General features: G+C 33.0%; 1 protein-coding gene across 4 annotated transcripts in view; it reads left to right on the forward strand.

Annotated features, from left to right (window-relative positions):
- Gabra3 (gamma-aminobutyric acid type A receptor subunit alpha3) overlaps positions 1–12,363 on the forward strand; it is a 228,146-nt gene that overhangs the window by 163,180 nt on the left and 52,603 nt on the right. For all 4 annotated transcript variants that reach the window (XM_048796957.1, XM_015498004.2, XM_048796958.1 and 1 more), the window contains one exon: positions 7,707–7,927. In XM_048796957.1, the coding sequence (XP_048652914.1) occupies positions 7,707–7,927 (221 nt within the window). The remainder of the gene's footprint in view (positions 1–7,706; positions 7,928–12,363) is intronic.

Below are 12,363 nucleotides of genomic sequence, written 5' to 3' on the forward strand. Positions count from 1 at the left end.
CACGTAACACCAATATGACTATTTCAAGGGCTACATACACCTGAAAGAGTGATGTGGATTCATGACTCCTCAAAATAGATAATCATGGAAACAAGACAAATTAGCTGAGGGGAAAGGGAAGATCAAAATAAGAGAGTTCTGCAAAATAAGAAAACAACAAAGCCTTCACTGTAATGCTAATGTTAATGCACTTTGGTCTAATGTTAAGTACCTTGGTCCTCACACTCTGCTAAAAATGAATGAGCCTCTCAAACTTTTTCTGAGACTTTCTTTGATATATAGAATATTGTTGGAGACTGGAAGTCATTCAAGTTCCAACATCAAGATAGAAATGGTTCCTCACAAGCTAAGTGTCATCAGTGCCTTGTATAGGAAATGTATTAAGTGCCTTTCCCAAGAGGCAGACTTAGGCTTATTATCTGGAAGATTTGATTTAAATGCCTCACAAAACAACAGAATCCATTTGTCGATTTGGAGGCAATCAACCTTGGAGAGTATACAAGGGCTCAATTTGCAAGGAAGGAATTGATTGCATTTTTAGAATGGTTAGGTCAAAATCTGATTGCTTTTGGCCAAAGGTCACAGATTGCTTATGGAGTAAATAATCATGATGTGATTTTCCCCAGTATTTTTTACTCTTTAGAGAATAAAATATAAAAAATACGTACCTATCAACCAACTTTTAAAAAGATTAAATAGATTAGAGTGCATATTCTTTAAAAATGTACCACATTTCTTTTTTTTTTTTTTAAAATAACCTTTAAAGAAACAGGTGGCATCCCTGTGAATCTTACCTTGATTCCATTCTCCTTTCTCTTTCCCTCCTCAAAGATAATTATGATCATGAATTTGCATTTTTCTTTTTGATGTTATATATGTGCTTCAGACTAATTACTGATTTTAGAGTTTTTAACCTTTTGTGTAAAATGCATTACACCCCATGAATCATTTTACAACTTATTATTCAACCCTGTATTAAAAACTATTATTTTTGATAAGCTTAATGTAACTTATTTATTTTAACTATTAAAAATTATTACATTATATTTTTTATAACGCATCCATTTTCCTGTTAATGTGCACTTAAGGTGTTTACAGTTTTTTGCTACTTTAGAAACAATGATTCAACAAACATTCTTATGTATATCTTCAAGTGATAATATTTGAATTTTTGTAGAGTGTGTATTTACAGATAAAATTTTTTTGATTCATAAAGTTTGCATAATTTAACATTTTTTCAGATATGGACAGATATTTTTGTAATGGGTTATATCAATTTATAATCCCACTAGCAGTGTATTAGAGCTTCATTTGTCTACACTTTGCTAACATTGCATATTGTTGCCATTTATTTTTGACATTTTGATATGTATGAAGTGATATCTAATTGATATATTTGCATTTTCCTGGTTACCTTTGAGGTTAAGCATTTTGGGTTGTGTGTGCGTTTAGTGGCAGTGTTACTAATGAAGAGATGCCTTTCCTCTCCACAGAGCTGGAAACTCAACACACTTTTGAATTGAAGTTTCCTGTGAGAGGTGTGTGTGTGTGTGTGTGTGTGTGTGTGTGTGTGTGTGAGAGAGAGAGAGAGAGAGAGAGAGAGAGAGAGAGACTGATTGAACAATTTTTGGTACCTAGGTTTGTAGACTGATTGTAGCTTCAAGAAATGTTAGATATTTGGGTTTTGACAATTTGAAAAGATGGGAATAATATATGATTAAAATAATATTGGAAAATTTACAAGATTTCTTAGAAAGGCTAAATGACAACAGTAAACAGTAATGAATATGACATATCTACTATATTTTGCATTCCTAGTTTTCTAAGAAGTGTATCTGTATGTGTGTTCACTTATGAGTGTATTTGAAATTTTCCAATTCCTATTTTGGCCCCTATTAAGATATTGCATTATTTCCCCCTCTAAACCGTCAATGTGGTTAATTATATTAGTAGATTTCCTCATATCAGGGCAACTTTACATTCCTAGGAAAAATCTAACTTACTAATGTTATTTTATTTTTTATATATCTCTTATTTGGTTTTACTGTTATTGTATTCATAACCTCTATATTTGTTTATAGATGTTCCCAAATTTAAGCACTTATCACTACCTACACTGCTACTTCTCTGATCCAAGCTACCATCTCTTCTGGCATGTCCAGCTGGAAAAAGTCCCTAACTGATTTTCCCATCTCTACTCTATTTTAGTTATTATTTTAATTTTACTACGGGGTACAATGTGATAATTCAGTATATGTATACAATATACAATGTGTGATGCTTATCAGTTCTACTCTTATTTCCCTACAATCTATTTTCCACAGGCTATCAGTAAGCCTTTACACACACAACTGGCTCTATGTATCCATGGACTGTATTCCCAAATTCAGCCAAATGCTGAGTGTGAAAATATTTTAAAAATTTTTGCACCTTCACTAAACACATACAGTTTTTTTCTTTTTATTATTCCCTAAACAATGCAGTATAACAATTGGTATAGCATTTACATTGTATTAGGCATTATACATAATCTGGAGATGATTTAAAGCATAGAGTAAGTTGTATGTATGTTATATGCAAACACTATAAGGGATTTGACATCCTCAAATTTTGGTATCTTCAGGGGTTCATGGAACCAGTCCATCTTGGATTTGAGGGACCAAAGTAGATAAGGTAGTTATAGAAACTCTTGTGCTCATCACCTGGTACAAAAAAATCATTAACTATTTTTTCTAATTTTACTATTATATATCACCACCCTTTCCATTACTATTCCTCCCTTGTCCGTTTTTCTTGATAAATTTGTCAGAAGGTTTTTAAAAGTATTGTTAGTGTTTTCAAAGTATCTTGTTTTTACCTTTTTTCATCATCTGTATTATTTCTTTTTTTTCTGGTTCATTAATTTTTGCTCTTATCTGGATCATCCTTTTTACTGTTCTTGAAAATACTTGGTAGGGACTGGGGATATAGCTCAGTTGGTAGAGTCCTTGCCTTGCATGCATAAGGCCCTTGGTTCAATCCCCAGCACCCCCCTCCAAAAAAAAAAAAAAAAAAAAAAGAAAGGGAGAAAATACTTGATGTTCCTGCTCTCCCTTGTTTCTTGACATTTTTGTAGTATGTCTTTCAATTTTAACTTGTGAAAATTTTGTTATTAATTCCTAATTTCATGCCTCATATTGAATAAAAATAGTCTCTAGGGTCTGACATATTTATTGAGATTGGCCTTATGGCTTAGCACATTGCCATTTTTCTTTTTTGGCAAAAATTTTATGTGTTTTACTGGGTATTTAATCAGTAAGTCTATGTGCGTTCTTTGGCTCATGCTTGGTCAGTTAAGGTTCTTGATTTTATTCAATTTTTGATCTCATTTATCTTTCACTTGTTCAGAATCTATGGTTTGTTGATTTGTCCATGTAATTCAAGTTTTGTCTTATTTATTTTGATTACATGGTATTAATGCATTCAAAGATAGAGTTGTTATATTTTCTACTTGAAATACTCCAGCTAATGTCATTATATTTCATCCCCTCAAAAATGTCCTACAGTCTGTTCTACCTCTATTTTAATTAAGATTAACCAATGTATGATTTCAATCTGTCCATTTTTATGTCTTGTTTGTACAGAATGTAAGTACATTGTTTATAATATTTCCATTTTATTTACAGTAGTTTATTTATATTATATGATTTTGTGTATTATTCCTCCCAATTTTTCTATGATTTTTTTTTCTTATCTTGGCTTCTATAAGATTGAAGCATTTTCTACATTTCCCTTTGTTTCCTCTGTTGTTTTGTGTTTTATATTCTACTTATATTATATTCTTGAGTGATTATCTTATATAATAACATGCATATGTGACCTAAAGTCTAATGGTACTGAATATTTTCACTCTTCTCTCAAATTCAATAATGTATTAAATTACATGTTCTTACTCCATCCTTTCATTTGGTTTAATTAGTTTTGCTCTGCCTTAGTTTAATAGCCTTTATTACTATTTGTAAATAGCCAGTATTTGTTTAGTTTACCCAAAACATCATCAATACTTATACTTGCTTTTCCTTGTGGCATATTCCTTTTGCTCGATTTTCAAGGATAAAAAGGCTTTCTCCTCTCTCCTCAGTCTTCTGTTTTGAGACATTCAGAAATTCTTTTAGTAGCTCTTTTCATAAGGCTTCATTCCACAATTTACTTATTCAAAAAGTGTGTATAGAGAATCTACTTTATAGCAGTCAGAGTTCTAGGTGCTGAGGGTATAGCAGCAAATAGAGTAAAGGCCCTACTTTTATGGGACTTCCAGGCTGTTGGCATGAACGACATAATAAATAAAAATATATTTCATGAGTGCTATGAAGAAGAAATGTAGCACATGATAAGGGGAACAGAAATTACTATTTATGATAGAATGGTCAAGGAATGCCTTTCTGATGTGACTTTTGAATTAAACCTGAAGGCAGTAATTGACCCAGCCATGAGAAAATCTGAGGTAAGAATGAGGACCAGTTAGTAGTAGATTCTCTGTCTTGTTTTGTTTATCTAAAATTAGCTTCGGGCTGGGGATGTGGCTCAAGCAGTAACGTGCTCGCCTGGCATGCGCGGAGCGCTGGGTTCGATCCTCAGCACCACATACAAATAAAGATGTTGTGTCCACCAAAAACTGAAAAATAAATATTAAAAAATTCTCTCTCTCTCTCTCTCTCTCTCTCTCTCTCTCTCTCTTTAAAAAAATAAAATAAAATTAGCTTCTTGTTCATCTTGCTCTTAAAATACAGTCTAGTTGACTATAGCATTCTGAGTTAACCATTATTTTTCTTTTAGCATTTCAAGATGTATTTTTGATGTCTTTTGACTTCTATTATTGCTTTTTTAAAAATATTTTTTGTTGAGGGACCTTTATTTTATTTATTTATATGTAATGCTGAGAATTTAACCCAGTGCCTCACACATGCTAGGCAAGCACTCTTCCCCTGAGCTACAACCTGAGCCCCTCTATTATTCCTTTTAAGAAAACTTCTATCAATCAAAATTATATTATCTTGTAGGTTAGACGTCATTTATATTTTGTTTTGAAGTTCACCACTTTAATATTCTTAAATCTGCTATATGCTTGCTTGGCTTGGATCTGCTTTAATTTATTGAGCTCATGGTTTCAAAGCTAAGGATCCATATATTTCAACAATTATGAGACAACTCATCCATTAGTACTTTGAATATTGTTCCTCTTCTATTTTCTCTATTTCACATTTAGAATCTTAATAGACATATGCTGAACCTTTTCTTTTTGTCCTCTATAAAAGAATAAGAGGTTTTTCTCTCTTTCATATTTTTATCATTTATCTGTCTGAAATATAAACTGAGCAATTTTTCCTCATATGTATCTTCCAGTTCATTAGTCTCTCTTCAGTAATATCTAATCTACTTTATATGACACACTCATTAAGCTTTAATTTCCAAAGACTATTTCTCTTTTACAAAAGGTCAGCTTCAAATAGACCTTTTTAAAATCAGATTTTTCTTTCTTACCTTTCCCCATAACCTTTATAATTTTAATTGTACTTTTTTCATAATCTCTATTTGATAATTATGTTATATGAAGTACTTGGAGGGAGTCTAATTTTGTTATATGTTGTATCGTCTGACTCTTGCTCATGATCATTTTCTTTGGTGTTTTGTTATTGTGGGCTGTGAATTTATTTTCAGTTACTTGTGGTTATGTCCCTCCAGAGTGTTTTTGTGTTTGCTTCTGTAAGTTAATCTTGTAGTATATCCAGCCTGAAACCAATTTTTATGTTAATTTCTCAGTTTGAAAACCTCAGATCAAGCAGATAGTGTACATTTGAATATCATACCACAAAAGATGAGGTTGGAAGTTGCTAAATTTGATAAAAAAAAAAAGGCTTTCCCCCTCTCTCCTCAACCTTCTATTTTGAGTGTTTGTGTTGTGGGTTGGTTTTGTCTAATTAATTTTATCTAGTTCACCCTTTTGCTGAGGTTGGAACCTTTCAGGATCTTTGCTTTATATGGGAGTCTAATTCCAGTTTCTCATTTGGCAGAGTCCTAGTTTACACCCATTGCCCTGGTTATTTATAAAATCTCCTCTTGTTCTCAAAAATAGTCCTATTGAGACAATAAATTATATGATTTTTAGATTCTTAAGCAAGGATATACTTGGTATGCTAGTAGAATAAAAAGCCAAATTGGTTAATTTGTGGAGAAGGAGTGAAGGATATCTCAAAGAGGAAGACAAGGGCCAGTATATGTCAGGTAAGATAATCAAGATATGATCAGAAGTCATTAGGGTGTTTTAAACTAAAGAATTTTAATAAATTTCTGGTAGCTTTTTTTTTTCAAACTGACCTCCTGCAGTAATCCCCTGTGTTTTGTGGTTAATCAAGAATTTGGGCAAAATTTGCATTCAGATTTTGAGACTCTACTTCTCAGTGGTTCTCTGGCTTACAGAAACTCTCCAAGCATTTTAGCACATCCTTCAGTCCTGAACATTTCCTCTGATACATAAAAATAATAAGTTTTCAGACTTCTGCAACGTGAATAGTGATGGATTGAGGAATTTCTTCAGCCTAAAAAACAGCAAACTCACAAGCAACATCCAATACAGTTCTTTTATTTAGTGGACTACTACTCAATTATTTGTGCCTGATTTTTCTGGGTCCCATAGTTGCCTCTATTTGTAAGTAGTATGGTGGTCAGCTGGGACTTGAAGCAGAGAATATACTGAGATTTGGATGCCCATCATTTCAGTGATTTTCTTGCTTCTAGTACTCTCATCCCTAATATTCCAGATTTCCTGCCACCTTGAGTTAGGAAGGCTATTTGTCATACATGTCAGAGGAGTGCTAGGCTTGGGGTATTACCTACAGGAAAGAAAAAATTACTAATTTACAATTTGAACCCATGGCTATTACCATCTTCCAAGTATATACTCATTTTTGTCTGTCTGCTTTCAATCATTCCCCATTGCTTTCATGTAATATACAGTTGTTGTTCAGATTTAATCATTGATAGCAATGGAAGGATGTGCTCAAACAATTTTTTCTACTATTACCAAAACCTTGAACACTTATACTTGTTTTAACTTATATTTTGGTTAATAGGAAATTTGAACATTTTTCATTTTTGATAAGAATTTTTATCCATTTATTTAATTTTCTGTTCACTTACCCATTTTTCTATGTGTGCATTTATTTCTATTTTATTTATATATGAGATTTAATTGCCTATTGAAGATAAGGTTTTAACCCATCTGACATATTGTTACTTTGAGGCTTTGATGAAATATGTGTTAAAGTATAAAGTTTGTTTTTATGGTTATTGTTATATTGGCCTTAGATGTTTATATGGTATCTTTCTAGAGTAAAGACAAGGTTAGGAATTTCTTCTATTAAGACAAGAAAGTGCTTGCCTTTTCATAAGAAAAGTCTTGTAGTCAGCTTGTATGATGTGTAAAATAGTATTAGTACTGCTATTTCTAATAAAAGCCTCATCAGATATAGTATCACTATACTCACAATCCCTATGGCATTATTTTTCAGCCATAATCATTTACCTGACTTATCAGTAACCATTCAATAACCACTGTTAGTAGACTGCTGTTCTACATCAGAAGATGTAATTAATATTTGCTGAGGGCACTGCTGGTCCTCATCAAGACTCTTCTGAAAAAAAAAATTTCCTCTCTTTTCTGTCCCTAGGAGTACACCATTGATGTATTTTTTAGACAGACATGGCATGATGAGAGACTGAAATTTGATGGACCCATGAAGATCCTTCCACTGAACAATCTCCTGGCTAGTAAGATCTGGACTCCTGACACCTTCTTTCATAATGGCAAGAAATCAGTGGCTCATAATATGACCACACCGAACAAGCTGCTCAGACTGGTAGACAATGGAACCCTTCTCTATACAATGAGGTGAGAGAATGATTGCTCCTAATTAGAATATATTGTGGATAGGATTGGGGTTGTAAGCAGCACATTTTAGGGTATCCATAATTATTTCAAATTTACAGATTAGAAATGAATACACACATATGTATATATACATGCACACTTCTTAACATATTTGCTTGTATGCATACATACTCTGTATACACATATAAATGGGTAGTTGCACATATAAATAATCTGAAACAGAGATATATGTGTATTTTATAAATGTATGCATACTCAAAGACACATGTGACCTAATATACAGGCACATTCATATTTAAAGACACTAAGTTTCACAAACTTACATATATATATATGAACATACTGATCATTAGAATATGCTAAGTTTGACTAGGGAAAAAATACCCTTATGAAACAGACTTGTGAGACTCAGATGAGATGATAGATATTTTCTGAAACATTATGTTTTATATATACAAATAAAAAATACTGCTATACTTATTTTATGTCACATTACCTGGGGATGCCAAAGAATTTTATATAAATGAAGTTTCCAAACACTTCAGATTGTAGCTTAGTGAAATCTTCATAAAAGATAAAATATGTTTTATACATTTTTAGCACCCAATGCATAGGAGCCATCACAATTTTATGTATTTCATGACTCATTATTGTCCTTAGAGTTACTGGATATTGAATTTTACTGTCAAAAGAATATCTTTGAGAGCACTTGCAATACAATAAGATTTTTTGCTCCAATACTAAAAAAAAATTTTGGTTTTTGTGTGTGCTTTTTATTCTTTTGCTAGCTCTTATGCTGTCATTTGTCACTCTTTGAAGCTTCCTCCCATATTAATGTGTGTTCATTTTGTGTAACTGAGTGAACCTTTATTGAATAGATAAATGCAATCATTCAGTGCAGTTTCTAGGGCTATTTTAAATTTATGGATTTATTATTTTGCACAATGAAACTCAATGCATGGCTGGTGAATATATGAATTATATCCCTCATTACTTCAAATTTGTTATTTACTTATGTTTTCCTACAAGAATTTGGGAGACAGGAAAATGGCTTAGGAACAAAGGATAAAAGATGAATACTTAAAAGTTGAATGAGAGAGGAAGAAATGAGAGAGTAGAGGAAAAATGGACATATGGTAGAGGAGAAATTCTAGAGAAAAGAAGAAAAATGGATATGAATTGGATAAAGAAGGAGAGGGGAAGGGAAGACTAATTATGTACATTTTCTCCAGATTTTATATATATTATGAATACATATTACATATGTATGTGTGTGAATATATATGACATATAACATGCATATCATATATAGAGAGAAGGAAGAGAGAGATATGAGGATAGAGAAAGAGAGAATGTGAGAAAGGAGAGAAAAGAGTAGAAAAGCTGAGAAGATAATGGAGAAGATGGAGGAAAATAAAGAGACTAAGTATTAGGATGCCATAAAAGGATGGGAAAACTTGATGAAGAGGATATAATATATGAGAAAAAAGAAGAAAAGACATAGAGGAGTAGGGGAAGAAACACTGAAGGAGATGAACAAAAGGGAAGGAAATCATGGGTGCAAGAAAGACAAGTCTTAATTCAATTTGATCATTTAGCAAACATGTTTGACTTCCTAATACATACATGGCCCTGGACTAAGTTATGGGTATGCAAACATTAATTACAGATGGTCTCTGTCCTTTTGACCATCACAGTATAATAAGGTTGAAACAATAATTAGATAATCACAAATAATATTAACTAAAATGCTAAAGATATATATATACACACACACACACACACACACACACACACACACAATTATTGGAAGAAAGAGGAGAGTTGTCTAATTTATTCTCCTGAGACAGGTTGAGAAAAGAGTCTTTTGGTTAGGCAGCACCTAGGTTCCTGGTTATTGGTATTAATTTTTATATTGTTACATATGTGGAATATAATCAAATATATTATAGGTAGGAGCAGAGGGTAGAGAGGATGGGTATTCTAGACAGAAAGCCAAGTGTACAATTGCAGTGAATGGAAGACATTTTAGATAAGAGAATGAGGTGGTGATTTTTTCTAATTTAATATATGACAATGTAGTTACTGTGTAAAAAATGTATGTGAAGATGAAAATTAGGGAAAATGGTTAGGAAATGGCCAAAATCATCTGGATAAGAAGTATTGAATTTCTATTTCAGATAAATAGATTGGAATGCACAAGGGATGATAAATTGAGGAAATAGGCAGTAAATACAGACCAAGGATCCAATCATAAAACACTACTATCATTAAGGCAGAGGGGGAAAATGAGGGACCTATAAAGGAGATCCAGAAGGACAAGTGAGGGAAATGTTAATAAAATAAATAGTGTGCTCTATCTTGAAAGGTAAGCATGGTGGTCAGTACTGCCACTTGGCAAATTGTCCCTATTCTCCTCCTTCTGGATACATGGTAGTATTATATTCCCCTTGTACCTTAAAGTTGGGCAGAAACAAATGACTCATTTGGGTTAATCAAATACGAGTGTAAATAAATGGCACATGTTAATTCTAAGGGACAGAGGAAGACTTTCAGAACCAGTGCATGATATGCCATGTTGCCTTTCCTCATCATAGTGATACACATTATTCCAGATGGTTTGGGATCCATCATTCTATGTTCCTGCTCCTGATTGAGGTTGACATAGAAGCAAGTTTCTCCCCAAATCTCAGATAAACAATGTGAATTAGAAATGAACTTTTGTTGCTTTAAGGCTCTGAGGTTTTAGAAATGCTTCTTATTGCATACTCATCTAACACATCGTGGCTGATATATCAAAGGTTCAAAGAGTTTCAAAAAGGTGAGAATGATCACACTGTATGAAAGGACATAAATGTTGAAAAGGAGGTGGGAAAGATAGGGCAGTAGAGAGATATGAATGGATATAATGTATGAAGAAGAATTTGGAGAGAATAGAGCAATGGTAGAGAATAGATGGAAGAGAGACATTCTTGTACTAAATGAGTAAATGGGAACAGATTGAAGAGGACCTAGGAGTTCACACAATTGTGGAAAGAATAGAACAGAGTAGTTGTAAACAGAAGAGAGATCATGGAAGGAGGTGGATGGATGGTTGAAACGATGAGGAAGAAATGTGGATGGATAAATCAAGAGAAAGCAAATGGAAGAGAACATAGAGAAGATACCAATGGGCAATAAAGAAACTGAACACATTAGAGATGGAGAATACTAGAGGAGGAAGAATAGTGAATGAATAAAGAAAACAGGATAGAGGCAAAACTGAATAATGAAAGAGAAGATAGAAGATACATTTCGGTTCTGGAGTTTCCAGAAAGTGAGGAGAGGATTAGAATATTGAATTTTTAATAAAAAAATAAAATATTTTTTAGTTGTTGATAGACATTTATTTATTTGTATGCAGTGCTGAGAATCCAACCCAGTGCCTCACACACACCAGGCAAGTGTGCTACCACTGAGCCCCAGCCCCAGCCCCTAGAATATTGAAATTTGAAGAAAAAAAGATGAAGATTTAGATCAAGGAGGGCAGAGGATGAATGAAGCAGAGAAATTGATTAGTCACCTGAAAATAGAGTTGAATGAATATCAAGATGATAATCACTGAGCCCTCCATTTTAGTCTGAATTGGACAAGACACTGAGATTAGATGATCCGAGAATCTTTATGGAATGCCTTTGTACTTATTTTGAAGTACAGAATAGAGGATGTACAGAAGTACAGAAGCAAGACAAAACCATTGTTTGTCCTACACAGTAGAGAGTTCACCATGGATCTAGGAAGGTGACTCTGGAGGGCAATCTAGGCTCAAAACTGCAAGATAAAAGCTTGGCTCTTTTTATGGCCCCACAATTGATTCATCTAATGACCTTTAGCAACTCCTGGTCTTATTTCTCCAGTCCTTCATTCTGATAATGTTTGTAGCTGCCTTCTTAAACGCACATGACAAGCACAAATTGGATAAGGTCTGCAGGATGCTTAGAGTTTTTTGGAAAGTATTATTCTGCAGCATCCATATTATCTGGATTTTTATGGGAAAGCTACAGAAGGACAACTATTAGAAAAATCTAGTGAAGTGTTACATGAATGTGTAACTAGGACAGTTGAGAAAGAAGCTTTGCCTTGTCTCATCTTTGGACCTCAGGACAATCATAAAAATGCAGGCCAAAGCTCATTACTTGCTGCTAATTTCATCATCACACATAATAAAATGATTAACAGAACCCAATCCAAGATCCATACACAAATTTCTAATTTCTATTACTCAACTGTGGACATATATGGAACTTTATTAATGACATCATATTTAGTGATAAGTATATGGATGAACATGTTAATAATATGATTCTTTATACATATTACATATAAATTCTGCACAATACATAGTATAATACAAAAAGTCCCACTAGCTATCTGAATAGCTAATAGATAAAAAATGG

The sequence above is a fragment of the Marmota marmota genome, unplaced genomic scaffold, assembly GCF_001458135.2.
Source record: "Marmota marmota marmota unplaced genomic scaffold, marMar, whole genome shotgun sequence".
In the NCBI taxonomy this organism is placed as follows: domain Eukaryota; kingdom Metazoa; phylum Chordata; class Mammalia; order Rodentia; family Sciuridae; genus Marmota; species Marmota marmota.